General features: G+C 41.4%; 1 protein-coding gene across 1 annotated transcript in view; it reads right to left on the reverse strand.

Moving 5' to 3' along the window:
• Positions 1–7,941: 7,941 nt before the first annotated feature.
• The window catches only part of LOC309547978 (uromodulin-like), a gene marked incomplete at both ends in the record, with an annotated part of 51,033 nt that continues 32,746 nt past the window's right edge, over positions 7,942–26,228 (reverse strand). The window contains 5 exons of the mRNA XM_082247969.1: positions 7,942–8,009; positions 12,256–12,267; positions 14,727–14,744; positions 15,216–15,294; positions 21,263–21,416. Of these exons, the coding sequence (XP_082104095.1) occupies positions 7,942–8,009; positions 12,256–12,267; positions 14,727–14,744; positions 15,216–15,294; positions 21,263–21,416 (331 nt within the window). The remainder of the gene's footprint in view (positions 8,010–12,255; positions 12,268–14,726; positions 14,745–15,215; positions 15,295–21,262; positions 21,417–26,228) is intronic.

Genomic DNA, 26,228 nt, shown 5'->3' on the forward strand with positions numbered 1-26,228 from the left:
ATTTGAGTCTAGTATCATTACCCAATATTGTGGGTATTGTATTAAGCACTTTGTCACTTTATATCATTTTTGGCACCTTGTTTGCACCACTCACTTTAGCGCTGTACCCCTTTACTATATTCATTTCTTACTAAGTCACTGCTACTGACAAGGTGAAGCAGCGGCCTAGCAACATTCAGCATTATTCAGCCGTCCCAGCTACCTGTGCATAGTTATATAAGTTGGAGTATCCCACTCATTCCCTTCTCCCAACCAAGTTCTCAATAAAAACACAAAAAACAAAGCTCCTAGACTGTTTCCTGATTGAGCCAAAATTACTTGGAGAATGTTGAACTGTCGTGTTGTTGCTAATGGTAACCCAGGGGAACCCGTAACCAGCAGCTCCCAAGGGAGTAGTGCTACGTATGCAAAATGCAGGACTTTTCAAAATGCACCGCATAGCAGTGGTGTGACGAGTTCCAAATGATTTAAAGGTAAATATATTTCTTGCGATTTTCTTACAAGGTAAAAATGCAGGAAAAATGCATCGGTGTGAAAAGGCACTTAGCAGGAATATGCTTGTTTATGTAAAGACTAAAGTCTCATTAAGCCTAAACCTAGTTCTTGAATTACTGCAGATATTTTGATAAAGAAGGCACTAGCTGATACATATGTGGTAAAAGTTTTAGGCTGGGTCCACACTTATGCGAATTGGATGCGGGTTTCCCCACTTCAAATTCGCATGATAGGGGACTGTGACCGGCTCTCATTGGAGCTTGTCCACACAGCTCCGGGGGTGGCCACGGCTGATCTGGAAAAGGGACCTGTACATCTTTGGCTCCGTTTCAGGACTGAATTGAGGCAAAAATTTGTACCTGATTAATACCTGAAACGGAGAACAGGGATGCACCGAACCCCCTGCTGTGAGTTGCGGCCGCAGTTAGTGGGGACCCGGCCTTAGTCATTTATTTATTTATAATAACATTTTAATATTTAAAACTGTTGATCAATTTATAACACATATTGTGCACTGAATTCTAGACTGGTAGGGCCCAACTACACCAGTAAGTGTGTGATATCTTGTATTACTTAAATGCCATAACAAATAAATATCAATTCATAATAAATATTAGTATACAGGTGCAAAGTTAATTTATTTTAGTAATTCAATTCAAAAATTGAAACACATATATTTTATATAGATATATTACACACAACCTAGGCTGCAACCTAGATAATCCAAAGCCTCTGGGATATTATCCATAGCGCTGGTTCTTCCCCTTTGTCTTTTATATTACACACAGAGTTATATATTTCAAGCATTTTTTTCTTTTAATTTTGATTAATATAGCTTACAGCTAGGGAAAACCCAAAATTCAGTATCTCAGAAAATTTTAATATTGTGAAAATGTTTAAAATTTTAGGCTCATGGTGTCACACTCACACTAATCAGCTAAAAACTGCAAAACACCTGTAAAGGTTTCCTGAGCCTTTAAATGGTCTCTCCGGTTGGCTCAGTAGGTTACACAATCATGGGGAAGACTGCTGACTTGACAGTTGTCCAGAAAACAGTCATTGACACCCACCACAAGGAGGGTAAGTCACAAAAGGTCATTGCTAAAGAAGCTGGCTGTTCACAGAGTGTTGAGTCAAAGGAAAATGTGCAGTAGAAAAAGGTGCACAAGCAACAGGTATAGCCACAGCCTTGAGAAGATTGTGAAACAAAGGCCATTCAAGAATTTGGAGGATACCCACAAAGAGTGGACTACGGCTGGTGTCAGTGCTTCAAGAGCCACCACACACGGATGTATGCAGGACATGGGCTATAACTGTCGCATTCCTTGTGTCCAGCCACTCCTGAACCAGAGACAACAAGCATCTTACCTGTGCTAAGGAGAAAAGGGACTGGACTGTTGCTCAGTGGTCCAAAGTCCTATTTTCGGTTGAAAGAAAATTTTGCGTTTAATTTGGAAATCAAGGTCCCAGAGTCTGGAGGAAGAGTGGAGAGGCACAGAATCCTAGTTCCATGAGGTCCAGTGTGAAGTTTCCACAGTCAGTGATTTTGGGAGTCATGTCATCTGCTGGTGTTGGTCCACTGTGTTTTTTAAGTCCAAAATCAGCGCAGCCCTCTACTAGGAAATTCTAGGCCACTTCATGCTTCCTTCCAGTGACCAGCTTAATGGAGATGCTAATTTAATTTTCCAGCAGGACTTGGCACCTGCCCACAATGCCAAAAGTACCAATGTCTGGTTTAATGATCATGGTATTACTGTGCTTGATTGGCCAACAAACTCGCCTGACCCAAACCCCATAGAGAATCTGTGGGGTATTGTCAAGAGGAAGATGAGAGACACCAGACCCAACAATGCTGATGAGCTGTAGGCCACTATGAAAGCAACCTGGGCTTCCATAACATCACAGGCATGGATGGCTGATTGCTTCCATGCCACGTCGAATTTATGCAGTAATTCATGCAAAGGAGCCCTGACCAAGTATTGAGTTCATACTATACTGTACATGGACATACTTTTTAGTAAGCCAATATTTCTGTATTAAAATCCTTTTTTTTATTTGTCTTATGTAATGTTCAAATTTTCTATGATCAAAATTTTAAAAAGAAATGCTTGAAATATATCACTCTATGTGTAATACATCAATATAATATATGTTTCACTTTCTGAATTGAATTACTGAAATAGATTAACTTTTTGATGATATTTGAATTTTTAGGGATGCACCTGTATGTGCTTATTTATAATTAAAATTCGTGCAAATTATGAGAAATAAATATATCAAACATGAAATAGTGTCTCATGCTTAACCGGTTGCCGACCGCCGCACTACTATATACTGCGGCAGTCAGCCCCGGCCAGGCAGAGTGACGTATCGATACGTCACTCGCCTGTCACTGACTTGCGAGCCTATTGCGGACGGGCGCGCGCCCGCCGAGGCGCCCGCCCGCCGCGGCTCGTTCACAGACAAGTCAGTGCGTGTGTCCGGCGGACTCGATGTCCGCCGGTCACACTACGATCGCTCCTGTGAAGGGAGAAAGGCGGAGCGGCTTATGTAAACAAGCCGCCCGTCATTCTTCCTGGTGTAAAAATGAAGATCTGACAGTTCTACTATGTAGAACCGTTGATCTTTGCTTTTACACCAATAGCCATGTCCCTGCACAGTTACAAACACGCCCCTAGGACACACTTAACCCCTCCCTGTCCAATAAAGTTAACCCCTTCCCTGCCAGTGTCATTTTTGCAGTAACAGTGCTTATATATAGCACTGATTACTGCAGTAATGTCACTGGTACCCCCAAAAGTGTCAAAAATGTCAGTCAAGGGTCCGATCTGTCCGCCGCAATGTCGCAGTACCGCAAAAAAAATTGCAGATCGCCGCCATTACTCGTTAAAAAAAAAAACACCAAAAATGACAAAAATCTTTCCCTTTGTTAGTAAACGCGATAACTTTTGCGCAAACCAATCAAAATACGCTTTTTGCGATTTTTTTTACCAAACATATGTAGTGTAAAACAATTTGGCCGAAAATGTTAAAAAATTTTGATTTTTACATTTTTTTTGGGGGGAATTTCATATAAAAAAAAGTGAAAAATATTGTTATTTTTGCAAAAATTACGTTCTTTTTTTGTTTATAGCGCATGATCAAAAAATCGCACAGGTGATCAAATACCACCAAAAGAAAGCTCTGTTTGTGGGAAAAAAAGGACGTCAAAATTCGTTTAGGTACAGCGTCGCACGACCGCGCAATTGTCCGTCAAAATCACGCAGTAAAAAATCGCAAAAAAAACCCTGGTCTTTTAGCAGCCAAATCCTCCGGGGCTTAATTGGTTAATAAATAAAACAAAAAAATAGTTCATAATAAATTAAATTGTAGAGTGCAATGGAAAACTATCCCAAATCCGCATTCAAATTGAATAAATATGAAGCAATTCCATTTCAATAGGAAAAATCATAACATGCTCTACCTTCAGTGTTGAAAACCACCACCAAGACCACTCCTTCAACCTGGAAACCACCTTCATAGTCAAAAAACGGGTATTAAAAAGGAAGAAGAAAACTCTGTTTGTTTAATAAAATAACTCCATCCATTTACACATTTCCAATTTGTACACCGTAATCTTAAAACTTTTTTAGTGCGACTCCAGCAACAGACCGCAAGCTCAGATCCAGCGTGCGTGGTGACATCACATCAAAGGCCTCACCCTACATGTTTCGTTGACTGATGTCCTCCAGAGGCGGAATGTTTCGCTTCTTCCTTTTTAATACCCCAACTTTGAATATGATGGTGGTTTCCGGGTTGGAGGAGTGTTTGAGGCTATTTTAAGAAAAGATCACCTGTGCCGCTGTGACAGCTAGATACATATACCAATATGCATTTGCTAATTGAACATCAGCCATTAGTTTGATTTAGTGAGTCCTGGTGATAGTTTTCAACATTGAATGTGTAGCATGTTATGATTTTTCCCTTTGGAGACGTGATTGTTTCATATTTATTCAGTTTGGATGTGGATCTGTGAAGATTTTTCATTTGCACAGACAGGACACTTTCATTTATTATGAACTATTTTTTTATTTAATAAGCACAAGACACCACTATTTCATGTTTGATATACTTATTTCTCATAATTTGCATGATTGTTATTTATATACTGTATGATCACAAGCCACTTTCCAAATATTTATTATGAATTGATACTTATTTTTTTATGGCATTTATGTAACACAAGATTTTTTTTCTGCTTCTCCATCTTCTTCCCTGTCAGAACATCGATCTGCCTTGTTTACATAGGCAGCTCGCCATTCTGCCTTTCTGGGGTACGATCACGGGTGGCCGGCAGACATCTGGTCCACTGGACCCGTTGATTGACATCCCTGTTAGAAAATCATGGCACAATCGTGCCTCCGGCGGTGCGATGGCACCATCTAGTGGCTATTGCACAAAATTACGTACAGATACATGATTCTGCACAATAGAGCCGACCTACCGCAGTAAATGTACATTAGGCGGTCGGCAAGTGGTTAACACACTCTGCAGTCAGTTTGCACGAACAGGTTGCGATTTTGATGTGGTGAGAATTTGCAGCAAATTCGTATTTACATAGTTAGTGAGGTTGAAAAAAGACGCCAGTCCATCCAGTTCAACTTATGATGTGTGTGTATTAAAAAAGAATAGCGCAACCATGCAAAAGAAATGACTATCAAATATGGAGACAATCCATAAATAAAAATGGGGATTTAGTCCCACCATATGGCCATATCATGCTCAAGCCCACCACTGCGTCAAAGTACCCCATTATCAGTGGGCCCTACACTATCCATAAAAAACGGGGTGAATCCAGCCTCTCTAACCCTTGGAGACAACACTCCTTGCTGGGATAGATGTGCTAATGAACTGCAGGGGACTCCTCCTATATCTACTTGATAGAGGACACCAATAGAGTACAGGTGTGTGTGGGGGATGGGATGCTCAACCACAGAAGTCTAGTCAGACCGAATACATAATAAACAAGCAAAAAATTGGGGGAGCAAACCCTGAACATGTATATCTAAAGCCGGTGCAGCTATGGACCAAGCAACATGTATATTAAAAAAGAATAGCGCAACCATGCAAAAGAAATGACTATCAAATATGGAGACAATCCATAAATAAAAATGGGGATTTAGTTCCACCATATGGCCATATCGTGCTCAAGCCCACCACTGCGTCAAAGTACCCCATTATCAGTGGGTCCTACACTATCCATAAAAAAGGGGTGAATCCAGCCTCTCCAACCCTTGGAGACAACACTCCTTGCTGGGATAGATGTGCTAATGCACTACAAAGGACTCCTCCTATATCTACTTGATAGTGGACTCTGATAGAGTACAGGTGTGTGTGGGGGGAGGGATGCTCAACCCCAGAAGTCTGGTCAGACCGAATACATAATAAACAAGCAAAAAATTGGGGGAACAAACCCTGAACATGTATATCTAAAGCTGGTGCAGCTATGGATCAAGCAACATGGATAGTCATTTATTTTGCATGTGTGCGCTATTCTTTTTTAATATACATGTTGCTTGGTCCATAGCTGCACCGGCTTTAGATATACATGTTCAGGGTTTGCTCCCCCAATTTTTTGCTTGTTTATTATGTATTCGGTCTGACCAGACTTCTGGGGTTGAGAATCCCATCCCCCACACACACCTGTACTCTATTGGTGTCCTCTATCAAGTAGATATAGGAGGAGTCCCCTGCAGTGCATTAGCACACCTTCCCAGCAAGGAGTGTTGTCTCCAAGGGTAAGAGAGGCTGGATTCACCCCTTTTTTATGGATAGTGTAGGACCCACTGATAATGGGGTACTTTGACGCAGTGGTGGGCTTGAGCACGATATGGCCATATGGTGGAACTAAATCCCCATTTTTATTTATGGATCGTCTCCATATTTGATAGTCATTTCTTTTGCATGGTTGCGCTATTCTTTTTTAATATACATGTTGCTTGGTCCATAGCTGCACCGGCTTTAGATATACATGTTCAGGGTTTGCTCCCCCAATTTTTTGCTTGTTTATTATGATGTGTGTGTGTTTACAGTTAATAGTACATTGTATATCCTTGTATGTTGTGGTCGTTAAGGTGCCCATCTAATCGTTTTTTTGAAACTATTGATGCTCTCTGCTGATACCACTGTTTGTGGAAGAGAATTCCACATCCTTCCTGCTGTGACTGTAAAGAACCCTTTGCGCAGTTTAAGGTTAAACCGCTTCTCTTCTAACTTTAGTGAATGGCCATATGTCTTTTTAAATTCTCCTTCATTGAAAAGTTTGTTTCCTATGCTGGGGTCACCAGTACGGTATTTGTACATTGATATGTTATCCCCTCTCAAGCGTCTCTTCTCCAGAGATAATAAGTTCAATGCTTGCAGTCTTTGCCCTTCTCTGGACTCTCTCCATTTCCAGAACATCCTTCCTGTGGACCGGTGCACAGAACTGGATGGAAAACTTGAGATGCGGCCGGACCAAAGTCTTGTAGAGTGGGAGAATTATTGTTTTATCTCTTGAGTGAATCCTCTTTTTTATACATCCCAGTATTCTGTTGGCTTTACTTGCAGCTGCTTGGCATTGCATACCATTGCTGAGCTTGTCGTCTACTAGGACCCCCAGGTCCTTTTCCATCTTAGATTCCCCCCTAGCAAATTTGCTGTGAATTTGCACTGCATTTAATTGGAACCAGCCCTTACTTTTAATTGACACCTATAGCAGATCGCATGAACACAGTGTGATTGCTTTGAGGTGTAGAAAACACACAGGAATCGCTGCATTTCCTGTATCGCATCAGTGTGACCCGGGACACGGATGCGATACATGGCGATCTATGGCCGCGTGACCACTCCTTTCCTTCTCTCCCTGCTGTTTGGAGAGCAGGGGGCAGAGACTGCAGAAGACCCAAAGGATCCACTGTCAATCACATTTGTGAGGTCTTCGCTATTGGACAGGAGGTGTCCCTGCTAATCAGACACTTTTACCTGCCTCATTAGGCCCCAGATGCTTACATTACCAGCAGCTCTAGCTGCCTGATGGGGGGGGGGGGGTATATTGCTTGATTGATGGTGACTCCACCTGCATTACAATTTACCAACTGGCCCGTTTCAGAGAACTGCCTGCCTTAGACACCTGGAGCATGCGTACAAACAGTGGCAAGTCAGAGCAAAGTAGAAAATCCTAATTGTTGCCACTGTCTACAAGCAGAAGGAAGGGACTGGCAGGATCAATAGAATTTTTAATAATAATACATGTATTCAAAAATATATAAAAAGGCACACATTATGCGGCATATTTATTTGCAGACTTATTTAAAAGTTTATTTATTTATGGTCAGAGATTTATTTTCACATTTACTGACTCCTCAACAGTCTTTTGATCATTAGTTAATTTAGATTGTAATTAAAGGATTACATTGTGTATGTATTTCAAGCAATAAAGATGTTAGCCAGCAGTAGTCCAAGGATGGTAATGAGACTGAACCTTGTAGCTGTGCCTGTAAAGCAATAGAAAATAAATGATAAGGCATTGTTATACACCAGTGGTTCTCAACTCCGGTCCTCGGGACCCACCAACAGGCCAGGTTTGCAAGATAACTAAATTACATCACAGGTGATCTCATTTGCTGCTCAGTGATTGCAGTATTCTAGTCTGCATCCCCCAAGGTAATACTTAAAATCTGGCCTGTTAGTGGGTCCCGAGGACCGGAATTGAGAACCACTGTTATACACATTACTTAAATGTCTACATATAAGTCAAACTCCAAATTTTCATTCAAGAAACTATAAAAAAAAAACAATATGGAAACTCCCTATATACTTATGCAGTTCATTCAAAAAAAATTATGTGTCCCAAAAAAATGAGTCTTTTATTACTTATGTTTTAGTCTCTATTGAAGTGATTTTTCTATCACTTCCTGTCAGGACAAATGATGGAAAAGTTCCCAAAAGGACAAAAGACAAAAAAACTTTTTTGGTAAAATAGAATGCAGTAAGGTTAAAAAAAAAAACCTTCTGCCTTTTCAATCACTTTCAAGTGATATTAAAGACTATTTTTTATAATTAAAATAAAATGCAGCCTGAAGACTAAGAGCTGAGCGATCAGCGGTATTTTATCGCTCAGTTCTTGGTCTTCGAGGCGGCGGGGGACAGATGCAGCATCAGATCGTTGCTGCATCCAACTAGGTGAGTATAATTTATTTATTGAATCCTGAACTTCACTTTTAAGTATTTTTTTTCACTTTTTGTTTATTTTACTGTTGCTATTTTTCTTTTTTTTCTGAGTCTGCAAGATGTCACTGCAGATCTGGCAGTTTGGACCTTTAATTTAGTGTGTTGGAACTCCTCTTCGAGGTCACCCACTTTACTGGAGAGTAGATGAAAATCTTTTTATAGGGTGCCCATTTCTGATCTGCAGGTTTCATGGACTTCATGGATAAGTTGTCGGAAGCCTTTGCATGTGGGAATGAATTTTACATAATTCTTCCAATAAGGGTAGTCATTAAATTTAGTATCTGAGGTTATGGAGTTTGCAGGGGAAAAAGGAACAATGTCAGTTGTGAAAAACTCCAGGTCAGTGAGCGAGAATAAGGACTATGGGGGTTTAGCAGGTATTAGGGTTGCTGTTTTAGAGGAGTCATTGGGCATTTATTCATTTCATTGGCCAGAATATTAACTTATTCTCGCCAATCAAGTGAAAAAATGCTCAGGCTGGGTTCATACATGCAGCGGCCATGGCTCAAAGCAGGGATCTGGTGCATCCCAGTGGACTGATTCAGGTTCGAATCAGGTCAGAATTTTTGTCTGAATTAGCACCTGATTCGCAGCCAAGGACACACAGAACCCTTTCCGAATGCGGACTGCGGTCGCCCTGGAGGTGTGTGAACCGGCTACATTGAAAGTCAGTCACACTTTCCTGTCATGCGAAGTGGATGCGGGGAAACTCGCATCTAATTCACGTAAGTTTTAACCCAGCCTCAAGCACACCTAGCTCTTAGGCGCATTTAGACTTGTTTATCTGTGTTTAGGCATGCCAGGTGTTTTTTCTGCCAAAATGCTCTTCTTTTGAACTCACAAGTGATGTTTTTTCCCACCTCTAAACTGTAAACGCCTATGTGTGCATGGACACATAGGCTAACATTGAGGGGCATTTAGAGGCAGAAAAAAAGTCAAACAGCTATAAAACAGGTGTTTTTGAACCAAAGTATACATGAGGCCTTAAAGGAGAAATATAGCTAATGCTTTTTTGGCTTTTCTTCTCCAAGGGATCATAGGAGTGCAGTTTGTTCTGAAAAGCTCTGAAAAGATCTCGATCATTTGGTCGGGATCCACACAGATGTCTGGACCGGCAGCTGGCTCAGCCTCCCAGTGAGCTACTGAGAGCCTGAACCAGCTGCTCCCACCCAGCCACAACCCAGCGCTCCAGTGAGCGCTGGAGGGGCAGAGTAGAGAGCTCAGTTCTTGGCTTTAAAGCTGGTGGGGGACAGATGCAGCATCCAGATTGATGCTGCATTCAACTAGGTCAATATATATATATTTTGTAATCCTGAAATTCCCTTTTAAGTATTTTTTTTTTTTTTACTTTTAATCTTGTTTATTTTACTGTTGCTATTTTTCTGTTTTGTAATATTTACATTAAATATTTTCTTGCATTGTTCCCCCCCCCCTTTTTTAACAATATCTTAAAATCATTAAGCTCAGTCTCTGAATGCTCAGTATCAGAAAAATAAGAGTGTTTGTCTCTGTTAGGGTGACCACATTTTAAAACTTTGTTACTCTTTAGCTGTGGAAACAAGTGTCACATAGGTCACAACTGCAACAGCAACAGCAGATGCTGTGGACAGTGTGTTTCCATGAAAACATATGTTAATGGCCACTATTTGTATGTGTTAGTTGTTAACTGCAAAATCAACCTGCCCAGAGACGTCCACTCTCATTCTACTGGTGCTTAGGTTAGTGTCTCGTGGTGCATAGCAAGCAAGAAAATCTCTGCACAGGGTGAGCTTGAGATTTCTAATGTCACATTTTAGAATGCTTCTAAAGCTTTTTAAGGGCTGGTTCACGCCATACGATCATGAAAGTTGATGGAAAAATTACGCAGATTTCACTTGCAGAGAAATTAGTTTACATCAGTTTTCATACACGTTTCAGTGAGTTTTTATACACATTGACATCAGTTTTCATGCATTTGAGTTATGTGTCCTGTTTAAACCACAGTGTTGACATCACATCAGTTTTTTTTCCGAGCAGAAAATTGAAAATCTGCGATACCAGTGTTCTGGGGTGAACAGGGCACATAGAGAACAATTGTTGTTTTTTTTTTTTTTTGTGCCCTTGCAGAACGCGTGCAGAAAAACTGATATCTCTGCACATGGTGTGAATGAGGCCTTAATGTTCTCATGGATTATGCATTGCCATCAACACAACAGAAAATAGAGAAAAATAAAGAAAACAAAAGAAACATAAGATTAAAAAAAAACTCTAACATAAAAGAACAATGAACAGCAAATATGGTTCTAGAAATGTACAGTTCTGAGGTAGATGTGTATTCCCACTTAACACAAGGCATCTTTCCCACTAATAGCACTCTGGAGCTCTATGTGCTGGTGAATTCTTGTACTGTGCCTCCTGGCATGGCACTCTATAAATGCAGACAAAGATAACCTTTCAGCCTCAAAAAAAAAAAAAAAAAAAAATGCTAGGGACCAGTCACAGAGGACAATTGTATCTGCTTCTGTCCTTGGAGTTATGGTACAGTAGTTAACGCATGTTATGCCATGCATCAAACTGTGTTGCATTAAAGTGGAGTTCCACCCTATTTTGACACTTTGCTCCATCGATTACATTAAAACATCCTGTAAAAGAATTGGATAATTAACATTTTTTTTTTGTTTCACTTTCCTTATTTTTCCTGAAAATTAACTTACCTTCCTTCCACTTCCTCCCTCTGCGGCCGCGGCCCCCGACGTCACTCCCTTCTTTGCATTGACTCCTGGGAGATGAGCGTCATCAATCCCCGGTTGTCACTCATCACTTCCGGTGCGGGTGCGTCATTCCCTGCTGAATCAATTAGAACAGCTTCTGGGCATGCTCAGAACCAGCTGTGGGATGATGCGCATGCACTGGAAGTGACGAGCAGGGCATTCTGGGGCTCTGACATCCAGGAAGAGGGACGCTCAAGCTTCAGCTGCCCACAACGCAGATGGCAGCGCTGGACAAGAAATTTTCAAGGTAAATTTTTCTTCTTACAGGTAAGCTAAACAGGGGACAGTTCAGAGGCTATTGTTGCTTAAATGCACAAACCCTGACTGTCCTAGGGGTATTTTTTGTTAAAACATTTTATTTTTAGGGTGGAACTCCGCTTTAGGCAGCTCATTAATTTTGAATGGACTGACAAAATACAAGAACAGACCGAAAACAGGAACATGCAGCGTTTTTTTTCCAAAGCAGTGCACCAAAATGCTGCAACCTATGTACAGTACATCAGAGCTGTGTTGCTGTAGTGTGTTGGGGTGCAATTGAAAATAGCTGGCACTACAATGCGGTATCACGTGCAACATGCGATGTGGTAACTCCAACAAACCCAATCACAAAAGTATCTTTTAGCACTTAGGAAGTGGGTTACATTGTGGTATTGTAGAGGCAAGATTTCCAAGTAAAGTGGAAATTCCATTTATTCTTAGGTAAAACATGAAAAGCTACATTTGAAAACTGTCTATTAAAAAGGTAACATTTTAGACTTACCAGCACTGCGACCTGTGAAAAAAATAAAAAATAAAATATTTAAATACTTATTACTCATTAATTTTTAATGGGTTGTCAACACACAGGAACAGACCACAAAATAAACATGCAGCAACTTTTCCGATGCAGCTCACCAAAATGCCTCAACCCATGTGCATCAGAGCTGGTTGCCTTAGTGCATTAAAGTGCAATTCAAACTAAATGCCACTACAATGCGGTAACGCGTTTAAGATTTATTGCAATAACTCCAACACAACCAGTCACAAAAGTATTTTTTAAAGCTTAGGAGGTGGGTTACATTGTGGTATTGTGGAGAGCAGATACAGGATTTTCAAGAAAAGTGGAAATTCTTTTTATACTTACCAATAACACGATCTGTGAAAAAAAAAAAAAAGAAAAATGGCTTGTTACTCATTATTTTTACAAGGCTGCAAATGCACAGAAACAGACCAAAAAAACGGACATGCAAAAATGTTTCCAATGCAGCTCACTAAAATGCTCAACCCATGTGCATCAGAGCTGCGTTGCCTTTGTGCATTGGGGTGCAATTCAAAATGAATGGCACTACAATGCAGTAATGTGTATAACATGCATTCCAGTAACTCCAACACTTAATCACATATGGTGTTTTAGTTCAATCTTATTTTATTGAGAGAGAAGGGTTTTACAGAGTAAGGGGAGAAGCATGGGGGTATGAAACATACAGAAAAATAAATTGTTCAGGAATGACATATAGTAAACTGTGAGTAAGTGCATGCAACATGACGAGGGTAGATCAGAGGTCACCGATTATCAATGACCCCTGGCCTGACTCCAAAGCTTTGACTCCCACTAACCAATAAAACACGTTACTCCAAGTGGAATTAAAATGGCTGTAAAGCCTTTTATTATAAACAACATACAATAAAATAACCAAAACATAACATTACAGGTCAACTTGGGTTGGAAGTCCTTGAAAGTACCATATTACTGAAACATTGTGTCTGTAGCTAAGACATGCCCCCAGCCGCAAGACACCGCCTTGGGGGCAATCCCCGCTGACCTCAGACACATTACAGGTCTACCATGACCTGGTCATTCTTATTGGACCACCAACTAGAGGGCACCATACCAACGATGGTTCCCCACCTTTTTCCCAAAACACCAGATATTCCACCCTTTCAAGGACCCCAAACCGCCATATTTCCGCTACAAAACTACTACCAACCTAAAGTAACTAAACAAAAAAGGGAGGGAGGGAGGGCGTTCATCTGATGGCTTCAATTCTCCAACTGATACTGTCACACCCCTTCCTGCAGACTGTGCTCCTACACTCCTCCCCTTCACCCTGTCTCTGCAGCCAATCCAGTGAGCACTATACCTTTGCCACTTAGCACATAATTAACCCCACGCTGTAAGGTTCCCCTTCCACCCTGTCATGTATGCCCTACGCTTATCCATTTCATTCCTAGCTCCGGGCCTGCCTATCAATATCAATAAGTGCAAATAAGGAACATAAACTGCCAGGTCCATTAGATCCCGGCAGCAGCACAATGAAAAGAAAAACAGCAACTTGGGGTAGCAGGTGTTACATAAACATAAGAAAAGACAAGGAAAGGCCAACACAGGTAGAAACACTATCATAGCTGGCGTCACATGGGAAGATTGTGGAAAGTGTGGAAGGCATTGATAAATATCCCGGCTTCCCATTGAGAAGCGCCTAAAAACAACAAATAAGCAAAAAAGGATTGCCTTATAGTGTCAATGGTATAGCCAGAGAGGGGAATAAAGGGAAGAGGGTGGGATAAAGCAGGAGAATGTAAAGAGGTATGCCAATGGGGCAAATAAGGTGGAGGAAATCAGGAGGGGCCGCCCACGTCCCACTACTGCCCCCCAGCACCCGGCAGCACAGACGTCTCGAGCCAGGACTGAAAGGCATCCGAACAACGAAACATGTCCCAGGACCTCCAAGCAGCAGAGAATCATTCCTCCCTGCCCCCCTCTTGCGCCCACATATGGTGTTTTTTTTGGTGCTTAGGAAGTTGGTTACATTATGGTAGTTTGGAAAGTAGATAGGGAATTTCCAAGGAAAGTGACATGTTTTATTATTCTTAAGAAAAAGATGAAAATCTACATTTGAAAACTATAGGTTAAAAAGGTAAAATATTAGACTTACCATCATTAGCGACTGTGAAAAAAAAAAACAAAAACAAAAAAAAACATATTATTTTGGATGGGCTTCCAATGCACAGGAACAGACCAAATAACAGACATGCAGCATTTTTTCCAATGCAGCAAACCAAAATGCTGCAACTCATGTGCAGTAATAATTGCAATTAATCGCAAAAGTGTATTGAAATTGGTTTACATTGTGGTATTAGAGGGCAGAAAGGGAATTTCCGAGAAAAGTGAAAATTATTTTTATTCTTAGGAAAAACATACAAAGTTACATTTGAAAACTGTATATCAGGAAGGTAAAACTGTATACTTACCAACATCGCCATCGCCTTCTGTTAAAATAAAAATAAAAAATAATTAGCTTATTACTCTTTTTTATGTTTAGACAGAAATAAACGTAGCTCATCCAAGAATTATAAGGCTCCGTTCACATTTGGGGCGTTTTTGGGGACAAAATCCTATTAATTTCAATGGTCCCTGTTCACATCTGAGCGTTTTGACGCTGTGAGCAAAACGCCCAATGCTCAAAAAAGTACATGAGCTTCTTTTTGGGCAGATTACAGGCGTTTTCCATTGGTTTCTATTCAATCTAAAAACGCCTGCACAAATAACGCCTGTAAAAACGCCTGTAAATCGCGGTAAAAATTGCGGTAAAAAAAACACGCGAAAACGCTACGCTCAGGTGTGAATGTAGCCTAAACAATTTCAGGGGGAACGTTCCTATCATGTGTTTTGCTGAAATCCTATTAAACTGCAAATAAAAAAGAAGAAAAAGGTACTACGAAGTAAATGTTATACTGTACCAGGCACATCAATAGGTCCAAACGTCAGAGTTCCGTGTGTCTCCTGAATGTCACTGCTAGATCTGCTGCTGGAACAAGTCTGTAAGAAAGGAAAACTCCATTTTAAAATGTCAGTAGTTTTTTTCCTCAATCATTACCATAACGTTGCTCAGCTTTTCACCAAGGCAGGGAATACAACATAATTCCTTGATCTTTGGAACTACATGATGATGTTTTTATGTTGCCGTCTTGCTCATGCATGTTAAGTGTCTTCACATATGTTCATGTTCTTGATGAGACTTCATAGTTGTGAGGATGCGGACACAAGCAAGATTCCAACATGGTTTGTTACTATGCTATGCACTGCTTTGTATGTGCGCTTTGCTGGTGAACATTCCTGCCTTTCTTTTCCCCTTGATGCTATGGGGTTGATTTACTAAAAGCAAATAGTCTGTGCACTTTGCAATGTGCAGTTGCACTCTACAAGTGCAGTTGCTCCAGAGCTTAGTAAATGAGGTAAAGCTTCAATTTGCAAAGAATACAGAATCACGTTCAAGGAAAATAAAAAAAACATAATTTTTGCTTGCACATGATTGGATGATGAACGTCAGTAGAGCTTTTTTCTCATTTACTAAGCTCTGGAGCAACTGCAGAGTGCAACTACACTTTGCAAAGTGCACAGTCTATTTGCCTTTAGTATATCAACCCCTATATGTATCCTGCTCAATAGTGCCGCCACTTTGCTCTGTCCTATTCAACGTATTTAGCAATTCTTCAATTCCTGTGGCAACTTGTTGGACAGTGGCCATGAGCCTCTTGCCTGAACATACTGGTCTGATATCTCATGAGATTCTGTGCTCAGCTCCTCATTTGTTTTTTGCTTTTTTTTTTTCTCCTCTCTTGTCTACTTGGTCCTGTCTGGTCAATTTGTTGTCCTAGCCTTGCTGTTATCTTTTGCTTGTTACACACGTACGGATCGTCGTCATACAAACGTTCGTCTTTTCTCCCCGGGATGTCGGTGTCTGTTGAAAAGTGCAAAGACAGCACAAGGACAGCACAAGAATTTTGTCCGCAGACTTCAGCTGACTGCAGAAGTGATGTCATGTAATGGTTAACTTTCCCTGTGTTTTTTATTTTCTGAGCATGCCCAGTCTTGCAAATCTGCGGTCTGTCGGCTGATTTCTGTACTGACAGGCGAACAATCGTCCGTTCTGGTGTCCGCAGACAAAAATTTTCATGTTTGCAAGAAAGACTCTTGTCCGCGGATTGTGCGCAGACAGCTGTCGGAGGCACCACACTAACACGCGTACAATCGGCAGATCTTTCGTCCGCCGACGTTTGTATGACGACGATCCGTACATGTGTACGGGGCTTTAGTTTCTTTTGAGCCTGTATTCAGTCTATTTGCTTTTCTGTTTGTCCATCTCTGTCATGTCACCGGTGACGTCCGCCTCCCTGGAATGATAGCCATACAAATCCATCTCCACCATCAGGGTTCTGGCTAAGGGGACATTTACTTTTATAAATGCACCCTGCCAACAATTACAGGGTTCCCATGATTAGCTGTGAGTAGGCAGCCCCATGGAAAGCAATGGGAGACTGTGGCCAGGGCCGATCACTCACATTCAGCATGAATGATTGCATGTGGTTGGGGCAATTAGCTGCAAGACCCGCTAGCCTCCCACTGCTTTCAATAGGGCTGCCTACTCACAGCTAACCCCCATGGTGTTTTCGTATGTAATCATCGGTAGGTTTATTTAAAGGTGGAAATGCACCCTAAAGCCAGCCGTAGACAGATCGAAATTCAGCTGGTTCATCAAAAGCCTTCTGAAAATAAATTCATCTGTGGGCAGACTGATTGTACTGAAGTGAATCTATGATTCGACTTTAGTACAACCAGCCCGTTGTTTTTTTTTTCGTACAACCACTGCTGCTGGCTTCGGCGTTGACGGCTTACCCCAAGATTACAATGGCTGGTAGGGATTCCCCTGTCAACACTGTCTGTGGTTGCAGGAAAGAAATTTGCTCTGTGTATGGCATGGTTTAAGACTAGGCACTCTTCAGTTCTGCCTTTCATGGTAAACCTTTGACACCCACTGGTAACACAACTGCTGAGCTGGACAAATGTGTAAATTTCAGTTTGTGGGCTGAACACAAGAAATCAAACCTATTCCTCCATCCATGCTAACATGCTAACATGATTGGATGCAGGCGCTGTTTCAACAGGATTTTTAGTCAAAATCTATTGAAAAGTCCTCATTTGTTGAACAGAGAAATGTTGGCAGGACCACTGCTCAAATTTCGTCTGAGACAGCATGAATAGGATGAAATTTGAGCAGTATATGGCCAGCTTTAGTCACTGTCCTGTTGTCTTGGAACTTTGTTTTTTCTTGGATTGTCCACCTAGTTTGGATCTTTGCTCTTGTCTGGCATTTGATCCTTGGCAAGGAAAGCCCAGTCTATGAAGCCACAAACTTTCAAAGCACTCTTTGTGATTTTTTTTTAACAACAAATTTTAACCAGCATCATATTCCTGTGTTTTTCAAGCCAAGAAATATACTGACAAAAGCTGGTATGTCCAAAAGATCCAAGCACATACAGCTTTGTAAATACAGTCCATTTCAGTGAGGAATACAAAGACATTGGGGTTGCAAACCAACCTCTCAACAAACACATGGCCTGGAATAGGAGGGGGAACCCTGCAGGGCGGGGCAGGACACAGAAGTCTTTCTAAACCAACTTAAAGAGGAAGTAAACCCTCCTCTACAACTTGTACCTATAGGTAAGCCTATATTAAGGCTTACCTATAGGTACTGTAAATATCTCCTAAACTTGTACCGTTTAGGAGATATTTACCATACATGCAGCCAGTGACATCACTGGCGCATGCGCTCTGAAGGAACGGCCACTCGTGCCGTTCCTTCAGAGTCCCGTGCCGTGACTGTCGGCTCTCGCACGCGTGCGCGGGAGTGACGTCACCGCAGCTCCGGCCAATCAGATGGCCGGATGCCGCCATCCCGGAAGACGGGCGACTGGACATGTTGCCCGTCATAGAGGTGAGTGAGCGGCACGGCGGGGGCTCATTCTAAGGTAAGTATTGCATAATGAGCTAGTATGTGATGCATACTAGCTCATTATGTCTTTCTCTTGCAGGGTGGAAAAAAAAAACGAGTTTACAACCTCTTTAACAAAATGTGGGTAAAAACATAGAAAAAGCTTAGTAAAAGTGGAAAAGCTTCACTTTGCAAAGAACATTCAATTACATGCGAAGAAAATAAAAAATATGTTTTTCTTGCACATAATTTGATGATAGAAATCAGCAGAGCTTCCCCTCATTTCAGAGCTTCTGCAGTGCATAGTATATTTGCCTTAAGAAAATCAACCTCAATATGTCTTGAAACTTTCAATAGAACTTGACCACTCCAGGAAGAATAATTTACTTAGCACAGTCACAGTTTCCCCTTTCTCCTTCTAAGTAATAGCCCTCTCCTCTTCTAGGAGCACCTAATTACTGTCTGAGCTCCCCCAATTTCTTCCCTCCACCGTTATCTTCTAATATAATTTATTTTTTTTAGCTGCTGGGGCAAGAGCAAATGGAAATACAATATAGTGTCACTTTGGTGACAGCTCTCAATCTGCTGGAGCTGCTGACATTGCATCCAATCATACAGCAGTCTTGAGCTTTTTGAATGCCTGCACAAGGGAGGCTTAAAGTTTTACTAAACCCAGGACCCTGCATTCACTATATCTGATCTCCCAAATAACACGTAACATGGAAATTAAATTATTTTAGTGAATATAAACTGCTAAGTACCTTTTCTCATCAGCAGTATAATGCAGTCTTGTGACGTCTATCAGTGTCTAGTTAAAACTTGTAAGAAGAGTTTTTTTTTCTACTCTGACTGTCCTCTGAGGCTGCAGGATCCCTGAACCTCTGTATGGACAGTGCTGATTGGCCCTGTGCTGATCACATGCACCCTCCCAAGAAAAAAAAAAAAAACCTCTCTAGCAATACAGACCCAACAGAGCATGCGCAGAGTGCCCCTAGGGTTCTGTTCTATCGGGAGATGGAGTGGGGACAGTGGAAGAAGTAGAGGATCAAACAGCCTTTTTACACAATTCAGAGGATTACCCCTTAGGTTCCACAGTGAGTATAACAAGCATGCTTTACTGCATATACAGACTGATTTTACTGTTGTGGGTTAAGTAACACTTTAACAGGTAAATAACGTATGTAAATTACATTATTTGCATCATATGAGAAGATTGTTGTTGAAATGAATGGCCTAGTGACGGGGTCTTATTAAGGATTAGAGATGGGCCAAACACCCTTCCCCCCCCCCCCCCCATTCGGTTCCCAGCAGAACTCTCAAACAGGGGAAATGTTCTAACCCGAATGGCGAATGTCTATACGAGCCAAACAGGAAAAATCAAAAGTGCCCATTTTGAAGGCTTATATGCAAGTAACTGTCCGTAAAAGGGGTATGGGCATCTGGGTACTGCCCTGGAGGACACATATCAATAAAAAAATAAGTAATTAAAAATTCTGTTTTTTTTTTAGGAGAAGTGATTTTAATAAGCATGAAAAAATGCCTTTAAATATAGTGTCCCCTTAATGTGCCTGTAAAGTGGCGCATCTGTAGCATGCGTAAAACATGAAAAGAAAATGAGTTAAACCCCATTTAAAATGACTCGCGGTTACAATTGTCGGCACCCGGCTAAAAAGGGTTTGGGGTCCCCCGAAAATCCATACCAGACCCTTATCCGAGCATGCAGGCAGGCAGGTCAGGAAAGGGGAGGAAGAACCCCCCCCTGCCCCAAAGCATCCACCCCCCCATGTTGAGGGCAAAAGACCTGGTATGGTTCAGGAGGGTTGGGGGCACTCGCTCGTCCCCTTTCCTGACTTGCCAGGTTGCATGCTCAGATAAGTGTCTGGTATGGATTTTGGTGGGGCCCCCACGTCTTTTTTTCCCTAAATTTTGGCGTAAGGTTCCCCTTAAAATCCTGGGGGACCCCAGCCTTTTTTTTCTTTATTTTTTTTTTCACTGGCACTTTTTTTTTTTATTCAGCTGTCAGCGGGGAAACCCATTGACAGCTGATGACTCATCAGTTGTTAAGGAGGCCACGAGCCGGCTTCCCGGCCTGGCTCCTTAACAACCAGCTTACACTGCGCCCTGACTGCCGCTAGCAATAATCGCATGTAAAATCTGACAGGCTGGTTGTTCCCAGGTTAATCAATTGATCAACTTGGGTACATTCAACCTGCCCATATATGGTACAAATCTTGTCCAGTTCCTGCTAAACCAGCCGAGAGTCGAACCGTCTATGGCTGGCTTAAGTTTAAGTGTCCATGCAGCATAGCCCGCTATGCACTGAGAGCTTAGAAAGATGTGCAGAAGACAAGAGGCTGTGTACTGTGTAGGAAGCTTTCTTCTATCATGTGCTCTCTCTCTACCTTCATTCCTTTTCTCCATGCACTAATGCAATAATCCTGTTCAAGTTTAAAAATTAATTCCAGGTATGGTATTTTTTCTTCCGGGTTCCACACTAAATGACTGGCCTGCTGCATTGTTTAATACAGGAGGTCAGCCAATCAGTATGGGCACCATTCAGAGAATGCTTTGCAGTTTCTTAACTATTGCAAAGTATTCTCTGATTGGACTAGGTGCAATGCAAAGCATTATCTGAATGGCACCCATGATGAGCAGGTGACGTCCTATGCTCAAAATCCATCAGGCCCTCCGCTCCGTGTGGAACCCAGAAGCGAGTGGAGATCACTGGAGTAGTGGTGTCAAGGGACATTGGCCATGTATGGTATATACATAGTTACTGGAATTCATCTTTAAGCTTACATTGACTGTTGCCCTTTGTTCCATTATGAGAAAATAATCACTACCTGAGAAGAATGTGCCTGTAACCTTATTGCCAAGTAATTGGGCTTTGGATACATAGCTGTTGATCATCTAGATGTCAGTATTTACTGACAGTACCACAAGTACCACAAGTGGTGCACATATATTATATAAGTAAATCAATGTATGCATAGAAGTAATAACATTTTTACTTACAGGAGCACAAATATTTTTGCAAAGGTATACTTCACAATGCAAATACACGGTGCTGTAATCCCCAATGAACTTAAACATCTGTATGTAGAATTTTCCTTTGCTGGAAACACCATTTTCTAAGACCCGTATAGTTGAGTCTTTTGGGTTAGGGCAGCTGTAAAATAATAATAATTATTATTAATGATGTTATCATATGTTATTTTTCTAAACATTTTAATATTTAGATATTTTTAACATCAGTCTTTTTGAGTCATCTCTGGTAGTAACTAAGCATGCTTGGCAGACACCCCATTGTCCAAACATTAGTAAGACCTCATCTTGAGTTCACAACAAGGATGATGTAGAACTGGAAAGAGTGCAAAGAAGGGCAAATAAACTATTAGGGTCCATGTACACGGGACGTTGTTAAAAGTCCCTTTGAATGCTGGAATTTTTAGGACGTTTGAAACGTCCGTTCGGTCGCGTTTGTACCCGTGTTTATCGGGCGTTTAGCGGGAGTTTGCGGGCGTTTGCAGTTTACAGTCAGCACTCTTCTTCTAGCGCCACAATTGAGAGCTTCAAAGAATACAAGGTGTTTTGTAAATGGACAAATGGGAAATTCCTATCTGATTACCCACCAGCTCCTCTCCCGTTTTCCATTTACAGAATGCTTTTTGTGAATGGATAAGGGAAGGGAAAACTAATGTTATTAGTGTTTGATAGAATTAGGGACTGTTTATTGATTATTTATTGTATACTTTTTCTATTTTTTATGCACCAAATATGTTGATGTATGTACACTTTTGAGTAGCGCAACACAATTTAAATTGGTGTATTGATTGTTGTGTGGGAACACATTGGAGTGGATTTACTAAAACTGGAGCGTGCAAAATCTGATGCAGCTCTGCATAGTAGCCAATCAGCTTCTAACTTCCCACCCAGCCAATAATAGAATGACAGCCAGGCAGTGGCTTTACCATCCTGACTGGACGACATATGATGTCCTTCATATCGTGCTACTCGTGCGCGCCCCAGGAGGGCACTCAGCACAGCGATCGGTGGTGAGCTGTGTCCCTCGGGAGCCAGCAAATCACTGATCAGGATACAGAGCCACTGATGTGAGCTCTTTACCATGTGATCAGCTGTGTCCAATCACAGATGATCGTATGTAAACAAATGACTGTTATCGGCAATCCCTTTCCTTAGCACTGTCAGTGTCTGAGAAAAGGAATGCTGATAACCGGCTTTCCAGTTACAGGGGACATTTATAATGATAATCAGGGCACTGATCATCAGTGTCCTGATTATTAGTGCAGCCTCATCAGTGCAGCATATCAGTTTCCATCAGTGCAACATATCAGTGTCCATCAGTGCAACATATCAGTGTCCATAAATGCAGCATACTGGTATCAATGCATATCAGTGCAGCATATTAGTACCCATTAGTGCTGCCTCATCAGTGCCCATCAGTGCTGCCTCATCGGTGCAGCCTCATCAGTGCCCATCAGTGCAGCCCCATCGACGCCCATCAGTGCAGCCTCATCAGTGCCTATCAATGCAGCCTCATCAGTGCCCATCATTGCACCTTATCAGCACACAACAGGGAAGAAGAAAAATGATGTATTTGAAAAATTGTATAACAGAAACGAAGAAAAGGGTTGTGGGTTTTTGTTTTGTTTTTTTCCATCTTTTTTTGTTTGTTTAGCAACAAACAAAAAAAAACAGTGGTGATTAAATACTGCCAAAAGAAAGCTCTATCTGTCTCAAAACATGATAAAAATGTTATATGGGTACAGTGTTGCATGGCGGCGCAATTGTCATTTAAAGTGCGACAACGCTGAAAGCTGAAAATTGGCCTGGGCAGGAAGGGGGTAAACATACCCTGTATTACAGGGCACAAAGAAGTAGTACAAAGAAACTGGAAGCTGATTGGTTACTATGCAGAGCTGCACCAGATTTTGCACTCCCAAGTTTCAGTATATCAACCCCACTGTGTGTTTTCCTGCAGCTCTCCATCTGGAGTATATTTGATTTTAAGGTTTATTTTAATGTATTTATTTAAAATAAAAAATGTTGGCTGCGCGTATCCGTGTGCAATCCAATTTATGTTTTTAAACCAAAACCTTACTTTCAAACCACAAAACTGCTATCATTATTCAGTGACAAACTTTGAAAAGTGATCGCTATGAGGCCTCAGCCACTAGCACAAAAAGGTGAATATATAAACAATGTATATAAAAATGTGTGCAGCACTAATATACATAAATCATATCATAGAATACACCAAATGTTGTGTCAGTGAAGCAAATCAATAGTCCAAGTGTGTATAAAAAAGTTCATAATCCCCAATTGAAAGTGGCTGTGATAAGGAGTGTCAGAACACTCACCAAAAAGATAGAGAGAGAGTGCATTAATCATGATGAATTCACCTCTAGTAAATAATGCAATATTGAAAAGGTGCTCCTCCTCTACCATTCAGATGCACTCACCAGAAAACATATGGGAAAAAGCCTTGAATATTTCAAATCGAGAACTGGAGGTCCATCCTAATCTGCAGTACCATCCTCTCGATTGCCGAGTACGAGTACACTGTATGAACGCTCACCAAGCGGAGCCAAAATAATCAGACAGACTATCGTTCCTGAATCGGGAATGTAGCGGTCAGACGCCAGCGTGTAAACCCCTCCCACAGGATCACGTGACTTCCTCAATCTCTGAGGAAGTCACATAATCGTGACGATACGCATGGGAGGGGTCGGTGACAGAGGACTGTGTTTGTGGAACATATGAGAGCATACGGGAGCCGCTGCCCCGTTGGATGATTTTTTAAAGCGCACTGTCTCAAGTTTTAATGTAAGTGGATATTATGCAATAAATTTGGAATCTTTATATACTACACAATGAGAGTGTATCTTTTATACTGAGGGGTCGTGGAGGTAAGGAAGTCCAGACAAAGCCTTCTCAGTGAGGGTGGAAAGAGATTCAACAGTTGAGCAGCCTGGAATAAACCCCAACAGGGGAAGGCAATTTTGGATCTGGAAACAGGTCTAAACTGGAGGTGAACACAGTGGTGAAAGGTGGTGGGAGTCATGCACAGTTGTAACTGAAATCCACAAGGGTGAAGATGGAAAAACTGCGGAATATGAGAAGCACATTTAAGGTAAAAATATTTAAAGTAAGAAAAGCACTACTAATTTATAGTCATCTGGGACTTGAAAATTTGTTTTATTTTACTTTAATTTATTGTACACGAGAAAGTTTATCACTGAATAATGATAGCAGTTTTGTGGTTTGAAAGTAAGGTTTTGATTTAAAAACATTAATTGGATTGCACATGGATAGGCGCAGCCAACATTTTTGATTTTATTTTGTTTGCAGTTGTGGGAACACAATTATTTGGTTGCAGCCATCAGACACAGGGGTTGATTTACTAAAGGCAAATCCACTCTGCACTACAAGTTCACGTCTTTTGATGACGAAACGTTGGCGACTCCAGATGTAACGTCCACACGCTCCCTTACGGAGCCGGCCTCTACACTGCTGTTTATGCTGTTTGGATACACGTGGGACGCCGCGATCGGACCTACAGCTGTCTACTTAATGTGCCTGCATATGTCTTCTACATTGTGAGTAGTGCTTTTAATAAATATACTATATGTAGTTTACGGGATTACACTATGGTCCTTTGTCTTCATTTTTCCTCCATATACTTATCGGATTATAACGGAGTAATCAAGAGAGATTAGGAGGTGTCATCCACCTTTTTGGATCCATCGAATATATTGTTATATACCTTCTTGCTGGGAGTGGCTTTCTCATTCATTTGAGTAGCCATGGAGCTCTGGTAAGCTGCTCTTAATACTTGTGCACTGAGGTGTCCCCATCTTACACTTTTCCTGGGTGTCACTGGAAGGAGCGTCTCTCACAGTATTTTTGCACATGGATTTATTTGAACTTGCACTATTTTTTGGGACTTAACTCACTATAATTTACTTTGGACACTACCCTCATTATATTATTGTCTTGTGGATTAATTTTTTTTCACTAGTTTTTTCACATTTACTAGGTTATTTTTAGCGCTACACTTTTATTATTATTATTACTACAAGTTCACTGCAAGTGCACTTGGAAGTGCAGTTGCTCTAGATCTAAGGGGAAGATCTGAAATGAGGGGAAGCTCTGCTGATTTCTGTCATCCAATCATGTGCAAGCAAAAATGCTGTTTTCTATTTTCCTTGCATGTCAGATCCACAGTAACTGCACTTCCAAGTGCACTCATAGTGCAGAGTGGATTTGCCTTTAGTAAAAAAAAACCCATAGGGTAGAAGTGAGGGACACATCAGGTTAGGGAGCGTGGGATAATACACACCTGTATTATTATGTTTTTATTAGTTTACTTTTTGGTAGAGCACAGAGTTTTTCATTTGTTTGGTTCCATCCCAACAGAAACTGTTGAAGCTTTAGCTTTGACCTCAGGCCTCTCTAAGGTTCTGTATGAAGATTCTAGGTCTATGGATGTCCTCCTTCCAGGCTATGCGATTTGCTTAGTTTCACACAATTTTTAAAATAAAACATCCTTTTCAATGTGGTGCATCCTTAAGGCCCGTACACACGTACCGATCGTCGGCATACAAACGTCGGTGGACGAAGGATCTGCCGATTGTACGCGTGTTAGTATGGTGCCTCCGACAGATGTCTGCGCACAATCCGCGGACAAAAGTCTTTCTTGCAAACATGAAAATTTTTGTATGCCGACACCAGAACGGACGATTGTTCGCCTGTCAGTACAGAATTCGGCCGACAGACCGCAGATTTGCAAGACTGGGCATGCTCAGAAAATAGAAAACACAGGGAAAGTTAACCATTACATGACATCACTTCTGCAGTCGGCGGACAAAATTCTTGTGCTGTCCTTGTGCTGTCTTTGCACTTTTCAGCAGACACCGACATCCCGGGGAGAAAAGAGGAACATTTGTATGCCGACCAT

Source organism: Pelophylax lessonae (assembly GCF_965119305.1).
Source record: "Pelophylax lessonae genome assembly, chromosome: 2".
Lineage (NCBI taxonomy): Eukaryota > Metazoa > Chordata > Amphibia > Anura > Ranidae > Pelophylax > Pelophylax lessonae.